This window comes from Triplophysa dalaica, chromosome 1 (assembly GCF_015846415.1).
Source record: "Triplophysa dalaica isolate WHDGS20190420 chromosome 1, ASM1584641v1, whole genome shotgun sequence".
Classification (NCBI taxonomy): domain Eukaryota; kingdom Metazoa; phylum Chordata; class Actinopteri; order Cypriniformes; family Nemacheilidae; genus Triplophysa; species Triplophysa dalaica.
The window spans coordinates 19,318,323-19,338,020 of record NC_079542.1 but is presented as its reverse complement, the minus strand read 5'-3'; the positions used below and the strand labels follow the sequence as shown (position 1 = coordinate 19,338,020).

The window sequence follows — 19,698 nt, the reverse complement described above, 5'->3', positions numbered from 1 at the left end:
AAATACAATTATCTAAAACACATTTTATGGATAGACAAACCACAGTTTTTATGTCAAAACGGCTTGCCATACACTGATCCACAAATGCGTGCACTGATCCACAGATGCATGCAACGATTCACAAATGCACAGAAAGCGATCCACAGATGTGAAAAAACATACATTTTACAGTGTAATATTATTCGATCATACTCATCTCTAAAAGTAATTTTTCCACTCCCACCTTCTGTGTTATAAAGTCTAGGTCAGATTACAGTAACTGCTTTCTGTCTTAATGAACAGAAACTTAATGGGTCCTGCAATAATGTGTTGAAGTACCCTTAACTTGAACAAAAAATTATGCATCCTAAAATATGAAATAAATGTCATAAAGGCATGTAAATGTACTTTTTTTAAAGATGTCAACATATTATTACAGCACTGATTTCATGAAATAAGTCAATTGTTTGTTTTGCTTGAAAATGCTTTGCTTTAATTAATGTTTTGCCGATAGAACCTTAAAATTCTAAACAGAAAGTGATTTTTCAGAAACAGAATGTTCTATCCGCGTTTGACCCGTTCCAAAAAACCCCGACTAACAAATTTCAGAATATGTTGATATTGTACATTTAGAATACTTTTAGGGTCTCTGTCTTTTTCATGTATAAGAGATTTGTTCCCCCTTTAATTTTTGCTATATGAAATGCAAAAGATTTGAAGATCATTATCTCAAAACTACTAAGAATGCAGATGTATGCAAATTTGCATATCCAAATACAGTATGCACAGCATGAAATCATAATTAAAGATGCACAAATACTAAATTTCTCCACTGACACCGATAGCTGATTATTCAGAGTGATATCATAATTCATAATGGTATGACATTCATATAACGGTACTAATGAACGTCAAACTTTCTTAAATTTCTTCTGTGTACAAAGCACAAATTCATTGCAATTTTCAGGCCTCTTTTGATTGACAGGATATATTGGTTCCTGATCCTCGGCTGTTTTTAAACTATTTGCAGATAGAGTGAAAAATGTATACGTTTATTGTTTATTATCGGCCGATGTGTTGGTGCATCTCTAATCATTATATCTATGGAAAGTCCCCCAAAAACCTGTTAGTCAGATAAAAATATTTGGGTTTCCACACTCGTGTTTGATAATCCATCATCATTTTCAACTCTTAAATTATAGGCTGTAGCTTGAAGCTCGACCTGATTTTGCCAAGTGGTTGATGTCCTCAGGGCAACATATTTTGTTGACCTAAGGTCAAATTTTTATAATTAAAACCTAAACCCACCAATAATGTCCAGCTTCAGAACTGCAGCAACAGAATCTGAACAGCAGTTTCTGAACAGCGGCCACGGAAAGCAGGGGCAGAGCTTGTGTTCTTACATGAAGTCACGCCACCTAGAGTCTAGGAGTGTGATTTGCTGCACATTTGAAAATGTCATATTCTTAAATAAGGCTACTTTTCAGGTCTTACATGTGTAAGTTATAATAGTACATTAAGGTATAATTCAAAAAGTAATTTAAACATCAATCTTGTGTAGAATTATTGTATAATGAATATGTTTCATTGTATAAGCTTATATGTTCTTGTTGAGGGTATTAGAAATAATGTTTCAAACTTGTGGGCATTTTGTATGAATGTTTTAGTTTTATCTACGTCTACAGAAAAAAATATTCTGTACAATAAAACATGGCAACAACTTTAAGCTTCAGTAAGTTGATACAATCATGCACAAATTCAATATTTAACAATAATGTCATATACTATCATTATTGAATACAAAATTTAGAAAACATTGCACACAACTCACCGTGGTCTCCGCCATGCTTGTCGTCAATACCTCCGCCCTCACTTCCGTGAATGCCCACAAGTTTAAAACCTTATTTGTAACACCGTCAACAAGAACACAAAAGCTAATACAATGAAACACATTCATTATACAATAATTCTACACAAGATTGATGTTTTAAATGGCTATTTGTACTACACCTTAATGTATTATTATAACTTACTACACATGTACGACCTGAAAAGTAGCCTTATTTAAGAATATGACGTTTTTGCGTGTATCAATAGCAAATCACACTCAAAGACTCTAGGTAGCGCGACTTCGTTTAAGAACACAATCTCCACCCCTCCTTTCTGTGGAGGCTGTTCAAAAACTGCTGTTCAGAATCTGTTGCTGCGGTCTGCAGCTGGACATGTCTCAAACCCAAATCAAAACTTACTTCAGAGGGAAATGATAAGTGAAAAACAATGGTCTAGAAGCACCTAATACTGGTTGTAAAATAAAATTTCAAATAAACTGTAAATTTATTTCTGAAATCTGATTGGTTAATTTAAATGTTGTCCCAGGGTCAACATGATGTTGCCCAAAGGACATCAATTTATGTGGCTATCTTTCTTTTCTACAGCATGATGCATAGTTGAACTGTACTTATGTGTTTGAAGATCCCAAAGTGAACGGCGAGGCAGCTAAAGCAGCACTGGCCAATGAAGATTGCCCCCACATAGATCAAGCCATTTCACCAGAGGACGGGCAGATCTTCAACCCCAACGAGCCGCGGGGAGACACTCCGTGTTTTCTGCTGAACGTCAGCAGGCGATCTACAAACACAGGCACCAGAGTGAGGAAGGGTATGTGACAGCAAACCTCTGTGTCAACACAATGTCAAACATAAAGCACATACGTAATAAGGACATAGTGAAACAGCATAATACACTCACACGGACAGTCAAAACATACAGACAAGCAGAGCGCGCCCACAACAGACAGTCTGTAACTATTGGCGATTTCATTACAAAAGAGATACTGATGTATTTATGTATGTTAAATTCCCCACGGACAGATTTTCATCTCAGCCATGTAAGTAGGCGGACAGATTTTATCTTGTGTATACAAATAAGTAGATCTAGATATAATTTACTTTGGCTTATTCCTATTGAATTAATATTTTTACAAAAATTTACATAACAAATAAATTAGCACTAATTTGTTTATCAAATTCCAAATCCTATTAAACTTTTTTTGTTCCTAAATAAGATGAGGCAGGGAGTATCGGAAAAAAACTGAAACCCTCCCCTGCACGCTCAGATTCTCCCACAAGTCACTTTTCTCCAACCCTCTTCTCTTTTAGCATGTCGTAAATAAGTTTATTTTCCACACCACGCTACATTATGTCAATGTCATATTAACACACATACAGCTGCCTCTTGGGGCCAACCTTAATCTTCCCTTTTTTCTGTTTTTCTTCGTTGTTCGTTTGTTTTTACTTGTTTCTTACGCCGCTGTACATGCGTGTCCGTCTCTATGTTTGTACCTCCCTCCACCTCCCCTCTCTCCTATATTCCTTATGCTACCTCCTTATGTTCATAGCCGGAACGTTCTCAGGGAGGTCAGGGGCGGAGCCGGCCGGCCCGACGCATGACCCGCAGGGTTACCCACTGCTGCAGCTAGGCTGGGCGCACAGCCCAGAAGATGGCCATACCAGGGTCACCACCTGATATCCATTCCTGTTATGCCGTCATGACATAGCCATCGAATCGCAGCCTTAGATCAATTCGAGGCCCCTACACACTATGTAGCTTTACAGGCTGTCAAATATTGTGCAACATGTCAGCAAATGTAGTTATATAAAGAGCAACATACTTTCCACACAGTATCTCATTGATGTAAAATAATCTGAACTCTGCTAGATGAATAGCAGATGGCCAACAAAAACACACCCAGTGTGAACAACAATAATAAAACCAACAGCAAACCAGGCCACCACCGCATATTTATAAATCATATTCAAAAGAGATTATGTCGCCTTCTACCATCCTCCAAAGTGTTACCGATTTGTCACACAAGTGCGTCTTCATTTTATAACCAATAGCGCTGTCTGTCTGTGTCACATGACATGTTGCTCTGTGTGAGCATGCTCTGTTTGACTCCAAATCCTACCCACAGGCAAATGCACCACAAGTTGGTCAACATCATCACCAGGCAGAACTAGACACACTGTTTTCAACCAATATGTCGTTTTATTGTCTGAGATTACCTTTGTGGTGCTTTCATGTGTACATGTATGAGTCTGTGTGCATGTAGTAGTGCTTTTTAGGCTAGTCTGTTTTTTATTTTCTATAGCATTATTTTGTGCATGTGTCAGGGTGGTCCTTCGGCCCTGCTGCACACTCCTGTCCTGATACATGCATGTTATTAGAAGAGAAAGTGAAGACTTGGATTTGCACACTGGCAAAGCAAAAGTTGATGTACGGAATACATTAGATAGAGTGCCTAAAAGTGCCTGATGCAGACAAAAAATATCTGAATATCTGTTTTGCCTTAATGTTAAATTTTTACATTGAACTTATAGTTTAATGAATCTGATCAATTCTACTGATAGCTTAAATATTTTGCCTTGCAATCCACAGCCTTTGCTGCTCTCACTCGCTGCCAGATTAACCAACTGCGTTCTTTGTGTTTGCCGTCACAGAAATTGCATGCAGTTTTAAACCCTTTAAATTTGACCCGTAGCAGCAACAGCCACCTTTGAAAACATGGTGTGGAGGAAAATGTAACAGCATACCAATCCGTTGTGTCTCAGCAATTGCCATGTGCACATTTCTCTCTGCTAAACCAAGGTTATCAAAAGTCCCGAAGCCTGGGCACCATAGCCAGCAAGGCCCGAACGCTGGCCAAGGTGGTATCGATGTCCACGGGGTCAAGTGGCCCACCTGTTCTCCTGGGGCGATCCCATTCTCCAATGCCCTCCATTCTCTAAGAGTGCTGTAAATAGAGCTGTCTCACTGGGTCTTCCTCCTGCCCTGCCGCCTTCTGTTCTCTGCAGTGTTTCATTTGGTCTGGTCTGTCTTGTTCTCTGGTCTGTGTCTTCTGGAGCTTTGTTTTTGTCTCCTCCGCTCATGCTTGGTTCTTGTCCTGCCAGCACTCCACCCATACAAAGCCACCAGATGTCCAAAAGATCTCAGGGAAAGTTTTAAGGATCCCTATTTTCAAGTGCAGGGGTTCAATCGTAAAAGAACTGGGACCCGAAAGCTAAACCCTGCTTTAAGAGCATATTCAAGGTGAAAATGGAATTGAGTTAACTAATCTAAATTCCAGCTGTGAATTCTCGAGTATTACATAAGATTTTTATGGGATATTTGCTTTTATTTTTAGAGTGTCTGGGTAGATTCTTACATAAAACTCACACCTGGAGCACAGAACAATAACTCTTTTTATTTGCCTTTTTTTACTTCCATTTTATATCCCTTTTGCTCTAATGGAATTATCTTCCCCTATCTCTTCTTCTCCTCTTTTTAATAAAACCCCAGATAGGAGTTTTCACTAGCCACAATGTTCTCACCTTAAAAAGGACATCCTGAACTCCTTCAAAGCTCTTTTTCATTACTGCTGTGTACAGCAAATGCCTCTTCTTCCTCTCCAGTTATCTCATTCTCTCTGTAAGTTTCTGTCCGCATCACTTTCTCCACCTCTTTTGCCTTGCATTAGCAAAACCCAAGTTTTCACCATAAAAATCAATAGGACATCTAATTTAACAAATTTCCACTTATTTCTGTGAGTTGAATGAAAACAAGGCCCGATGGCAGGATGACCCTGAGCAACCCCATCCTCCCCTGTATTTTCTACAGCAGATCCCTGCAAAGAGGACACTGCCCTAGTTAAGTATATGCAGTCAGAGGTGCTCAAAGTGACCTGAGAAGGAAGCAGCATCTCAGAAGGACAAGCAAAACATTGGTTTTCCCTTCTCCAGCTTTTCTTGAATCCACAGTAACCAGAGGGATTTGAGACTGGAGTCCAAAGGAGGGACATGTGTCCATTTTGTTAGTCAAGAGGATTTTTTTAGTCAATACAATGGTAAATGTTTTTTTTTGGAGAATCAGTGATGCTTCTTCAATGCTCTACAGCTGTATGAGGAACCTCATGGACCTTTTAAAGGAAGAACGTAAGGATTGTATATAATTTAAAGAGTGCAATGAATGGATTGCTTCAATACAAGCAAAATGAGTTTTATAATCAGACGATCACTACTAAAGGTACAACATGCAGTTACAGATGCAGTGGACTCTTTCGTTTATTTTAGCATGAGCTGCATGGTGTTACATAAAAAAGACAAAATATCTGTAATGAATATCTGTACAAAACATATTTTCTTTAAAGAGTTCTTGACTTTTGCAGAATTTACATGTAGCCATTGATAATGAGACATGTTATTTATTTTAGCAACAGATTTCTTCATTTTGTCTTTAACTGTCCTTTGTTTTAACCACAAACTGTATGACTCAGCGCTGGTCACATTGACCTTCAATTCTGAATGACACAACAGAGATAGATTGTAAAATTCTAAATTGTGTCTGTCTGGCATGCTTGTTATTCTGGGTCTTATAGAGAAAAAAACTGAGCAAAATTCGTTATATTTCTGTTTTCTGTTACAAGTGAATAGATCCTGTGGAAATCTTTAGTGAGCAACTGTTTAGAGACTTTTTGACAGTGTTATTTTTGAGGAAAAAATCAAGAGGAAAAATGCAAAGATTTGTCTTACATTTTCTCTGGTTTATTTTAGGTACACAAAGAAAAGCAAAAAATACAGATGTATATTTACAATAAAAGAAAATTGTATGCAATTTAGAACTTTGGAAAAACATGCATGCACTTGTTATGCAAGAGTAACCGCGTAGAAAAACAGGAAAACATGACTACAACCATAGCATGAAATAAATTTTGTATGAAACCCGGAATGTTTGTTTTATTTTCGTTTCTCTCATTGGATGTACCAATACTCTCTTTGACCTGAAGTTGACAGGTGCAAAGACTGGAAGGTTGCAAAATGCAAAAAATAATGTGTCTTTAGGTGGAGCAGCATGGGAGACTGTACTGATGAGCATGGTGATGAATTAAATCATTAACATTTGAAGGAAACCTGCATGCTGAACGAGCTGAAGTTTTGATCTCGGAAACTAATGTATGAACCGATCCGACATACGTTCTGCTCAGTGAGGTATGATGCTAAATCCTGCATGGTAAACGTGCTTGCTAGCAGACTGCATTAACGTCACCTTCTGGTCTTCTTTCATCCCTTCCTTCTCCTCCCGACCCCTCCATTTCCCTTCTGCACGTCATTCCTCTTCACTCGTCTTTGTTCTCTGGGTGTCTGGGTAATAACTTGTCTGTTGTCTCTCTTCTTTTTCATCTTTGTAGAGGCTTCTCAGCAGGTCCAGCACAAGCAGCCTGCAGACTCAGTGTGTGTCATGAATCGTGGCGTTCCGACCACTGTGTGCATGGCCCAGAACACCCCTCCTCCCTCCTCGTGATTCTGATCTATAAGTGTGTTTCATGTACATAAATGGGTGGAATGCACAGTGCGGAATGGCCTAAAACAGACCTGTTTCTACAAATTTGTAATGTATTTCAGGGGGACATTTCCCAACCATCCACCCCCTTTTTGTTGGTGGCTGGTCAAGTTTTTAACATGGTCTAGTGGTGTGTAAATTGTGTATCTGAGTGCATGCGTGTTTAATATGTGTGGTTTTGTATGCGTGCCTGTATTGTAAATATGCTTTTTGTGTTGCACATGCTTGCTATTGAATTTTTAAAGCAATCTTTAGAGAGTTTAAATCCAATGTATCCACTCAATTTTGTGATTCATAGCAAATATTCACAAAGCTGCCTTTATATTAATAGGGTCAAAATATTGTTGCTCTCTCTTGTGGTGCTACTGTCAGTCATCAGTTGCCTTTGTTTGCTGTCGCACTTTTGAACTTTAACATTCCTTTGAGTTGTTAACGTTAGTGGACGAATTGTGTCTTGTGGTGTAAAAGTGTATTTATGAGTGTAAAGTGTATATATGATGTTGATTACAATCTAACTTTTTCTTTTTCTGAAGCCAGCAAGGACATCAATACACTATGGTTAAGCAAGAGGTTATTTAAATCCACTGAAACTTTTCTAACAGAAAGTTGCTTAAATTCTTGTGTACTTTCACAATCAAGCAGCAGAAGCAACTGTATCAAAGTGACGTTACAAAAATGGGCAAAACAAGTCTACAAATAATCTACAGTACAGGTCAAGATTACAAATTAACCTTTATTTAATGCTTAGTTGAATAAGGATTCTTTCATTTACATTATATTTACACGCTATTATCCAAAGCGACTTACATTGCATTATACTATACTTTAACATAGATACACTCATAAAAAAAGGTTCTTTAAAAGGTTCTTTGATGCCATAGCCTTTTGGTTCCATAAAGAATTCTGATTTTTTTACAATGTTAAACGTGCTGGCTTCTCATGCTTAACATGGTCAACTTGTCAAAAAATGTGTTGGACGTATGACATAGTATTTCTGTGCTCGATACATTCCCCAGCCTTCGTATAGGTTTTTGAAAGTTGTTTTTAAACATCAAATTTCCTTACGTAACAACTTTTGTTTGTCGCTTATTGGACAATTCTCCCGGAAAAACATGCCCACGCATCAACCCACGAGAGCGAGATGAAAGAGCACGCCCACGTGAAAGAGTATAGATACCAAGAGCCGAAACTCTGGTGATTTTTGGGAAACAGTGCGGCCTGACATGGTTTCTAGCTAGCCGAAGCTTTTGTCATCATGTATTTTTTTATTATTCGGGTTGAATTTCAGCTTTCACCACAAAATAGTGGAAACGCAGGGTGCTGGTGTTGCTGTGGAACGTTCTATTGAGTTTCACCTCTTGGTATCTATACTCTTTGCCCAAGAGTCAACCATGGAGAGCGGGAGAAGGAGCATGCAGACATGTCAACCAGATGGAACAAGAGAAAGAGCACTGCGTTTGTGAAAGTTCACTGCATTTCGGTGGGGAATGTTATATAAAAGGTGGATCTTCGTGTTGGGAAATAATCGTAAAGCTGTATCTGTTTTTTATAAATGTGATCAAACTAAAGACTCTTCGAAGATACAACGTATGCAATACTTCTCTATAGGTGCTCAAGATTAATAAGAGATTGGCAGAAACTGCTTGTTACATCCGCTTTAAAGAACCTTTGACTGAATGTCTCTTTGTGGAACCTAGAATGGTTCTTCTATCGATTGAAGAATCTTTTAAGCACCTTTATTTTTAGAGTGTATGTGCATTTTTATTTTTGTGTTTTTACGATATTTGGGATTGTTTAACAATCAACATTATCGTAAATAGCATCAGATCTTTAATTTCTTTAGGCTTCTTATTCTATTCAAATTTTTAACAATCAGTAGAACCTAAATCTTTCATCAAGCATTTAGATATTTGTAAATATTATGGTATTACAAAATATTATAATATGTATCTAAACCATGGTAGGTTATTCTTACTCTTGGGTACAGTAGATTTATAAAAGCAAACAGCACGTTTTGCCATGATGTTGATGGTAAATAATACTTCAGTTTGAAATTTCACTAAACAAAGGAGATAAAAAACACCTTTGTGGTAATAAACTATTTAAGCATGACTTTGGTTAACACAAAGACATACTGTACCTTTATTCTTTGTTTATATGATGCTTCTTAGGCACTTTAAACGCTATTAACAAATGATCATTTTGTTGCTAAAAATGGCAATTAACTCAGTTTGGCTGCATTTTAAAATGAACTCTCTAACATTGTTTTTAGGGGGACTTCTGATGACGGCAATAAGATTAAGAATAATAAATAAAATATTTAATAACTTTCGTTTACCTATTGTTTTGTCCTTGTTTAACTCTGCATGGATTATATATTATATTTTAATATGTATCATAATTAGTACTTCACAAGTGTCATTAATACTTTTGTTCATTCATATTTCAAAAGTTCAGAATGTGCCAGATGAACTTTTCTCAAGGTTGTTCTACTGTGTTTACATGCATTTTATTATATGTAGGTTTATAGGAAATCAGTGCATGTGCGACGCTACGTGAGTGTGTGTATGAATGTGTGTTTTTCTCCGTTTGAGTGCATGTACCCCTAGTTCCTTACTGCTGTGCTGCTGAGCTTTGATCTTTTCAGACACTATGGCAACCTAGTTTCCTAATAGGGACTGTAACCATAGCAACACAAGTATGTGATCTGCTTTATACAGCAGCCCATTTCTCCCATGCCATTATGCCGCCGTTACATTCATACAGGCTATTTGGGTCTACAATTCATTATACACGTTCACACATCAGAACACAAAGTTCTTCACATAATTAGCACCGATGCTATTCTCTGTCAGAAACGGTATCATTACAGTCAGAAGCCTCTGCCCACATAGAGCCAGCTGTATGTGAGGTACATAAACAAAACTAGACCCAATGGAAATTAGGTATTTACAGCATCGCTTGTAATTACAAGACTCACCCATTATATACTACACCTGTGTTTATGTGACATACATAACCTTGATAACTTCCACTTTTGTCTTCATACAGTACATTCACACACATGTTACACCTTTGAGATTACAGACAAGGTGGATGTTAAAGAAATATAATCTTGAACTCGTTCAGCAGTGAACCAATAAATTGTGGCAGTAGGCCTGACTTTCAACCTCCAGTTTAGACTGGCATGAGAACACCCTGCCCATTGCCTGTCCTAAAATATAAATATGAAATGCTGTAATATCGCTATGGTTATGGAACCAGTGGCAACAGCTTGGCAGTGGTGGAAATAATTATTTATTAATATTATAAATGTTAATAATTGAATTACCCAAAGCTGGTTCTTTTGAGAGAGTTCTCTGGAGAACACATAATTTTTCGGTTTTTCAATATCAAAAACTGTAATTTTACTTAACTGTTTAACAGATTTCTCATGTATTTAAAAATATACATAGTCAATATTACAGAGTAAGACCACAAATTTACAAGAAAAACAGGGCAAACATGTCATTTTATGGAAAAAACTGTTTGTCTTACAAATTGTGTTCTGGTGCCCCAGGCTTTTTTTTTACAGTGAGGGGAAGAAAAATGGTTATGGAGTCATACAAGAATTCAAAATGCGCATAACAATATCTTACTAAAATTACACAAATCCTATAAAAACAAAATAATTGTATCTTACGACAATTCAAATCCACCAATCCATTGGAATCCACCTGCCAATGAAGTGTACACATGGCTCCATTTGCGCCCATGTATGCTTTCACTTTCTTACAGCAACACCAATACAAAAAAAACTTTTTTTAACTAAATAAAGATGTGTCTGAAACAAGCTTTAAATACTCACCCTGCTGACAAGACCTGCACTTTAAGTTGCAAGTAAACTCTTTCTGACTATGATGGTTTGTCTGCCAGCTGTACTGAGCATGTGCCGTAAGTCTGCTCTGGGCCTTCTGCTGCTCATACAGTTACTTCATCTTACTCTTCTGTCACAGGACAGCCTGCCATCGAGCGGCCAGCCCTGAAATTTTAATGAACACCAATTAAGTCTTCACAATGGCTTAAGTGGTTGGGAGTGCTGGCAGTGGAGATAGAAGAGCTCTGGGGTGAGTTACGGGAGAATGAGTAGAGAAAGGAAAAAATGGAGAGGAAAGCAGGAAAGAAGATTTGTCTACTGTTTGTCTATAGAACAGGACAATAATGGATCACAGACAAATCGATCTCATATTGGTCTTTTATTTAAATTGCTCCTCAAAAAAGTTCAATAATTAATGGGGAAAACTTGGGTGTGACCCCAGCAGGCAATAAAAAAATTGGAAATAAAACATATATCTCGTCTTTTATTCTAAGTGCATGTTCATGACCAGCCTGTTGACTATAAAAATCTTAATTTCTGTCCAAATGCAATATAATCTCAGTTTTATATTGCCATAGTCATTGTTCATGGCGTTTTTGTTATTACATAAGCATTTAAAGATGATGTAAACTGAAGAGCATTGGCTCTTTAGCAGAGACCTCTAGAGGAATGTTCTGTTGTTGGAAACCCTCTAATGCTGGGGAGACCGGGACTAGTTGCCAATTCATTCTTTAGTTAATATTTTTGGAAGGAAGAAAGAAAGTGATAAAAGAATATAAATAAACATTTAGGCCCAGTTTCACAGACAGTCCTTACTAGTCTCAAAGATGTTCACCAGTAATGTTTTTTTCTCAGCTTTAAACTATACAAACTACACGAATGTTTCAAATAAATACTGTACATGTGCAAAGAGAAACATCGTAAGACAAGCAGCTGGCTCGGGAACAGTATAAGATTATTTATAGTGCATGAGCTGGTAAACCTACATATATTTGAGTCTTTTTTGGGATTGTGTACAAACAGTAGTGTGTGAAAGTGTCCGGTGCGAATGGAGGAGAGTCCATATTTCAGGAGGTAGGTGTTTGTGTGGGGATTCAGAGAGGGGAGTTCAGGGCTCTCACAGCCTGGGAAAAAGCTGTTGAGCAGCTTTACTGTATAATAACTTAACATTAACAACATCTTTGTGACTACTTTTTTGTGTAATACAAAAAATTAACAGATGCAAAACAAACACTAAAGTCAAGAAAGCTAATTCCCCTTAGGTGTTTCACCCCTTAAATTATTATGCAAATGAGGGTGAGAGTTTAAATCAGGGCCAGGTCTAGGGGCAGGGGTGACTGGTCATCTGGGCAAGAAATCCAGGGCCGGTTTTTAATCCTAGACCAGCCCTGACTAAGGGGGTATTTGAGCCTAAAATATCCAGCTGATAAAGAAGATTAAATAATATATACTTCTTTATATTATCTATTTAAATAATGATTTGTCCATTTAATGACAGAAAAATGAAAAATTATATGCGTGCAATAAATTATGATTATATACCCCCCTGTCCAGCAAACCAGACCTGTTTAAATGCACAGGCTATTAATCTAATTTCTTGTCGTACATCACAAGGTTCAGAGGGAGCTTCAGAATGCAACGGTGTTTTTCACTGTTGAAACTGCAGATGACCGTTCAGCCATGGCACCACTGTGGCCCCTATATTAAATTTCATGTAACACATTTAGTTCTGATGTGTGGCTAATGCTATATCAGTGTCTCCACACTCACAACTCTTGTCTCCATAATATAACTGCGTCTGTCAACAGGGATATACTGTACAAATGGCATAAGCTCTAACATACGTACTGTCTCCCTTTGGTAAATGTCAAATTGTATATTTGTAGCGTGACAAATATTTGCTGGGTCCTTAAATCACATCGATTTCAAAAACAAACTTAAAGCCACAATATGGAATATTTGGACCGCTAGATGGCGCACTTTCGAAACAACAACAAAAGGCGGAGCTTGACAACGTTATGTAGGAGAGTCGAAATAAGGGAACTTGTTGTTTTCACCATCCAGAGGCTTAAAGAGATCGCCCATCATGTTCACCGACGAGATAATTAATACATTTTATTTTATGTCATCGCAATGAATAAGCTTGCAAGACACGTGGAGTGGAATGTAATGCTACGTTTGCTCACGAATGATTTGGACTTTGTCAATTGATTTGGTAATAATGCTACACAGTTTTACCTGTTTAAAGAGTCATACAGTCGTCGTTTAAAAAGTAAATCGGAACGAACCCACAGCATTTACAAGTAACGTTATTGGCTACCTATTTTTGTGCGAGCTATACTGTATTTCAAAGGGTAACTGCATTCATAAGTATTCAAATAATATGTGCATGAGTATTTCATGTACAATAAAAAAATGTGCTAACCTGTCTATTAAAACACACGCGAGAGCAGAGACTTGTTTTATTTCTTCGTCTGTCCATAAGCCTGCTGGCCTCATTTGGCCTACGTTTACACTTTTTGGGGTTTCCTTTACCCGTCAAAGAGTAATCGAGATCCATAATAACAGAACAACATATGCTGTGTCCTAGATGCTGTATAGCGACTTCCGAATTTGCGTGTTGCTGTAGATTCTACAACCGGAAACCGGGTAGTGTGAAGCACCGGATATTACATCAATGATATGCGAGAAATACAAGGGAGACAAGGGACGGGCCATTATTTTAAATAGGCATTTCTCTGGATTAGCACAATTTTAGGAACATATGGGATAATGTAAGCACACAACTGTATGAAATATATCACACTGTGCAAATGATTTTTGTATATTTTTTTATAACAAAATTCTTACATATTGTGGCTTTAACCGATTATTAGTCCTACAGCTGACGTGTTTTCAGGAATAATAAATATAACCAACAAATGCCAAACCAAAAATAAATATATACATTAGGAAAAAAAACACACCTGTCTCAAAGTTGTGTTTCTGAATAATGATGCAGACATTTGAATCGCTTAAGTATTATGTGCGCTTTACAGTGCATAACAACACTGCCATCTGCTGGACATACACTCTTACTGCAGGATACACGTCATAACGGGCATGAGTTCCCTGGCCTCTTACAATCAGAAAACATTCGATCATTAGAAATAGTCGCAGGATTATAATTAAAGGACTACATAGATACAGTACAGGGTGGGTGACAAGACTTACTTTATTTTATTAAAGTAAACATTTGCCTGTAATTTAAGTTGTTTTAAATGCAATTATCCAGTTTCATAATGAATATAAAAACAATGCACAAACACAATATTCTCACTCAATTACAGATTCACTATTGTAAAGGGGGAGTGCAGAATGAAGCCAATGAGTGAAACAATATGTCTCTTACACAGATTTTTATCACAAGGACCAATAAATAAATTATTCATTATTCAAAAGACATATATAATGAAACAACCCAAACTGGTGGGCAACTCTCGTTTGGTGTGTAATGTTAGGAAAAAATATGTAGGATGGCTATATTGTCCTACAAAGACAAAGTAAAGTAATTACACACACACTGAGACTGAGAAAAATGCAAGTTTTCACACCAGACAGTGATTGCAGGCAGTTACATTTTTTATTTTTGTGGCTCTGAAATGGGACAAAAATTAACCAAGAGACTGATCACAAGGCAGAACAGATGTCACTAAGACCTTTTCAAGCCATTTCTAAATTTAGACTAAATGTGAAGTTACTGCACTTTGCCTTTGTAGGGCAGTATTGCGGTGGTGGTATTTGATAATTTTTCGAAAAAAAATTGATGTCTCTTCAGGTATGTTAGTGTTGAATGCTGGGTTAATGGTGTTAAGACTGCTGTGCACAATGTGCTCTGATATAAGTGATATCAAAATAAGTGCTAGTGTATTAATATGAGTTACAGCGATCAGATTCTTAAACACCAAGGTGTGCACTGAGTCGACAGAGAGCATCTCCTACAATGTCCAGCTCGTGTCTGAGCTCTTCGACAACACCGTTAATACTAGGCATGTCCTTCAGTACAGTCACACTCTGTGTGTATGGGTTATAATGCAGGGAAAACGGACGCTGGATCATTTTTGCAAACTCGCTGTGAATGAAACAGGAAAAACAAAGCAAATGTATGGTAAGAAACTAACAATGGAAATGGGTCAGAAATTATTTAAAAATAAATCAATCAATAAACATTTACCGCATTCTGACTTTGGCTTCCTCAAAGCTCTCAGAAACAAAGTAAACATCTTGAAAGGTAGTGATGAGACACTCCTGATTACAGGTAATCTTGGGGTCGAACGTCAAGATTTTAGCATTGTCTGAGAGTGAGTGCTTCAAAACAAAACAAGACATGGCTATATTAACAATAGTTATGTGTATAACAAATACAACAACACTGAAAAAGGTCCAAATGAAAGGTGGTAACAGTCACAATAGCTTTAAATGTTTGAAATCAAAAACATTTGAAGTAAATGGTAAAGAACAGTTCAATTTATTTATCAAACTTGTAATTAGGTTTAAACATAATCTGTGGTTGGAAATCTGGATTACCTTTAGTTCACTGATGGAAGAGAGAAGACCAGCACCATATGCTCTGAGTTTCCCCTCCTGCTTGCACAGTCCAAACTCCACCGTGAAGAAATAACACTACATTTTTGAGAAAATATTTACAATTTACAACAGATCTTTTAAAATAGCAATGAGAACAACAGTTTATTTGGCTGACCTGTTAAAACTGAGAAAGCTGACAAGATGTTTGCAATACAAACGATTACATTTTGTCACAGTCAAGATCACGATTAAAGTCGAGAGGTGATTGTGTGTTTGAAACAGTTGGATGCAGGCTATGGAACACATTTTCTTTATCTGTAATTTCTGTACATTTTCAATATGTATTTGAAAATACAGGTCCAATGTGTGTTTTTGGAGGATCTATTGACAGAAATGCAATATAGTATACATAACTATGTCTTCAGAGGTGCATAAAGACCTTACATAATGAAGCGGTATATTTTTATTACATTAGAATGGGCTATTTCTATCTACATACACCGCTGATCCCCTTTCATGTTCTTTCTACAGTAGCCCTACACAGACAAACTGCTCTACAGAACGTGTTTCGTAAATTTGTTTCTTCTCGGCAAAGAAAGGAAACTGTGACGACATCTTACTCCTGTGTCAAACACTGTAGTGCTTCAAAAGGGAGGGGGAGGAGTGGAGTGAGCTGTTGGTTGCACTTCGAAACCTCACCAATAGATGCCTCTAAATTTCTTACACTGGACCTTTAAATTGAAGTCATATCTTTATACTTTGACATCTTAAGATCTTACTTCTACAGCATTCTGGTCAGCAGCTGTTGTGTTTAGTAGTGCTTCATAATTGAAAAGAGAAGTACATTACATACTGTTGCCAGTTTCTGCACAGAATCATCAGACGCCCCGAGAGAAGCCAGTCCTAATTCCTGTGAGAACTGTGCAAAACTGGGTTCAGCCAGCAGAGGAACGTGCCCCAGCAACTCATGACAGGTATCCCTAAAAGAAACAGATGTGAAGATCTCCTTAATCGTTGGTCGGGTGTGTTGAAGTTGTTTTCAGTTTTTAGGTCTTCACAATAAACAGATCTGCTTTGTACTTACGGCTCGGGAGTGTACAGCGGGTCTGAGCTGTGACGCACATATTGTGTGCAATGAAAGACTCTGAAGGCCAATCCAGCCAGAAAATCCCTTGGTGACAGATACCCAGCAACAGGGCGAATGGTAAAGCCAGTTCGCTCTGAAAATGAATTACACATAAATTAAAATTTTGATGACACAACAAACAATTCACTTCATTTCCTATATACCAAGAGTCACTAATGTTTTTTTATAATCTCACCTTTTAAGAAGCTGGACACATCCTCCAGCTGTGGTATGTTGTCCTCTCTGTATCCACAGAATTGGGTGAGTAGGGGCAAATTGCGGACATACTCTTTGCAGGCATGTGAGGGGTACAGTTTGTTTAACTCCCGAAACACTACACCCCATGTCTTCACCTCTTCTTCTGTGAACTCCACACGTGGTATGGGATCACCACTACAGAGATCAGAGGAGGCAGAGAGAGATGGAATGAGAGAAAAAGATAAGAACATTAATAGCAACTATACCAGAAGTGTAAGATAAATAAGATATTTAAATAAATTGTTCAAACGTACTGTTTGTAACTCATGGCAAGATCTGCAAAATATTTTCTTCTCTTACGGTAAACATTGTCTTTGAATCCCTGAAATCAATAAAAAAAACAAAGATTTAGGATAATTTGGTCCTTAATGATGCCCGATGACTCCTGAGATAGGCGCAGGCTCCCCGTGACCCGAGGTAGTTCGGATAAAGCGGTAGAAGATGGATGGATGGATGGTCCTTAATGATTTTCAAAGACATGTTTTGACAACTTGAATATACTGCAAGAGTATAACATTATCAGGAAAACACAGCAATAGATATACTATTGTAAATTCACATTTCATAAGTCATTTTATAGAAATAAAGCAATACCAACCGGATGATCAGCATCCAGATCTGATCCATACATCAGAACACGACTGGCACTCTTATCCAGGTCTGATATATTCTTGGGGAACCAAGGCACCTCAGCAAAATCTAAAAAGTTAAATTTCACAGCGTTACACATATTTCTTTGTAGGGAGCAAAGCACAAGCAGTTTTGGAGAATGGATAGATCAGTACAACTAAACAGATATTTAGGTATATCACATTTATTTAAAAACAGAAAGATATACACAGTAGGTACCATTTGCAGGAGTGCTGAATTCATCATGTGATTCCATGGCTATGATACTTGTTTGCTTGCGAAGTAGATGAACGATTTCCTTTAGAGTTTCTCTATCACTGTCACAGTCAACCAGCACCTCCAACTCTGAGTTACGTCGTCGGGACTTACGAGACTCGATATGCAAAAGTTTTACATGATTGTCCTGTTTATAAACATAAACCAATTAAATTAAATTAATCCAAAAAAAAGAGACGCGTAAGATACACTAATGGAGAGAAAATAATGATAATAACAAATTCTAGTAATGTAAAATAAAACATATTACCTGAAATAGTTTCAATGCCTTCACAAGACCTCCAACTTCATTCTTAAGAGAAAAGACAATTGCAGCATGTTCCTTCTTTGAGGAAAGAATCTTGTCTTTGCTCTCGTCCATTTTATAACAAGTTTTGTTCATCTTTAAAAACAAGTTAAAATGTTTAGAGAGATGTCTGTTATATCAAATATGCTACTGGGTTTCACTTTGTCGTCTCTTCATAGCATGATAATCTGTCTAGCCTATGGCCTGAACCTGCAAACCATTTGTAGCTTTCCTGTAAAATCGTTGCCTGAGCAACATATGTTGTGTGTTCGATCAAGGGGGATTGCTCATACCAAAGTATAAATGTATAGGATAATGCAATGAGAGTCGATTTGGACATAAACTTGTGCATTAAAATGTAAAGTTTGTTTAATTTTCTGCGAATCCTTATTCATGCATTATTATTATGCATGCAAAATGAACAGAACATACATACAAATATAAAAACCACATCCGTATACATGTAATAATATTAACGTCATTAATGAAAGATAAGATACTATTTTCAGAGGCGTCAGTAACTTACGTGTACATTTCAACACTTGAAAAGACGTAGAATAAGGTGGACAATATCGTTCAAAAAATGCGAAAACTGTCTTCTCACGTAAGAAAGTCTTGCATGTGAGTAAAAGTTACTTTATTAGTTCTAGGTTTTATATAATTTGAGTAAGAACATAGGAATTATTTATAAGAAAAACCAGTAAATATATTTAAGCCTACTTCGTTGTTGAATTGCTTCTCTTCGTAAAATTTATTGATGGAATCAAAAGACCGTCCTCGACGCGGTCCTTCAGTCTTGTTGGAAAGCATGTAGTCGTTGTATAGCAGAAGTAGATATGTGTTAGGCACACGTACACGCTGCTATATGGCTGCTAATGATGTTTTCTCTCTCGATTTATAAATGAGCTGAGTGATGAGGGGGAGGAGGGCTCAGCTTTTCTGGAAAGTCCAAACTGACCACTCCAACAAGCTCAGGAAAGATTTTCAGATGGAACAGACACGGTAGATTATGAGACCTCGATGTTGTAGGAAATAACTCGATTTACGATTTTTATTTATATTTCAATAAACTATCGGAAAAACACCACACAAATCTGTAAAGAATGTTTAGTCAGGTAACCTGAAATGCGTTGTAACCCACTGATTCTTGGGGCTTATTGCTTTATGTGGAAGCATATAAATTAACAGTTTTTATTCGCACTATTTTTACTGACTCAAAAAATTTGATGGCAACTTTTCACAGGTTGCCAAACACGCATTGTATGGTCAAATATGTCTCTGATATATTGTATGTAAGTTAAAAAGAAGAAACACAAGAACAGACAACGAAAAGTTAGTTGTAACCAA

The 19,698-nt window shown here is 37.2% G+C and overlaps 2 protein-coding genes across 2 annotated transcripts in view; one reads left to right on the top strand and one right to left on the bottom strand.

Annotated features, from left to right (window-relative positions):
- The window catches only part of kcnc1a (potassium voltage-gated channel, Shaw-related subfamily, member 1a), a 37,781-nt gene extending 28,091 nt beyond the window's left edge, over positions 1-9,690 (top strand). The window contains 2 exon segments of the mRNA XM_056748326.1: positions 2,452-2,637; positions 7,202-9,690. Coding sequence (XP_056604304.1) covers positions 2,452-2,637; positions 7,202-7,314 — 299 coding nt within the window. The 3' untranslated portion in view covers positions 7,315-9,690.
- A 5,293-nt stretch (positions 9,691-14,983) lies between these two features.
- Positions 14,984-19,243, bottom strand: tph1b (tryptophan hydroxylase 1b). Its single transcript, XM_056749041.1, has 11 exons — positions 19,072-19,243; positions 18,316-18,447; positions 18,009-18,192; positions 17,758-17,858; positions 17,414-17,481; positions 17,098-17,294; positions 16,860-16,995; positions 16,629-16,755; positions 15,776-15,871; positions 15,423-15,556; positions 14,984-15,320 (listed from the first exon to the last, which is right to left on the bottom strand). The coding sequence occupies exons 1-11, from the start codon at positions 19,159-19,161 to the stop codon at positions 15,146-15,148; spliced, it is 1,440 nt and encodes a 479-aa protein (XP_056605019.1). The 5' UTR covers positions 19,162-19,243; the 3' UTR covers positions 14,984-15,145.
- Between the last annotated feature and the right edge of the window lie 455 nt (positions 19,244-19,698).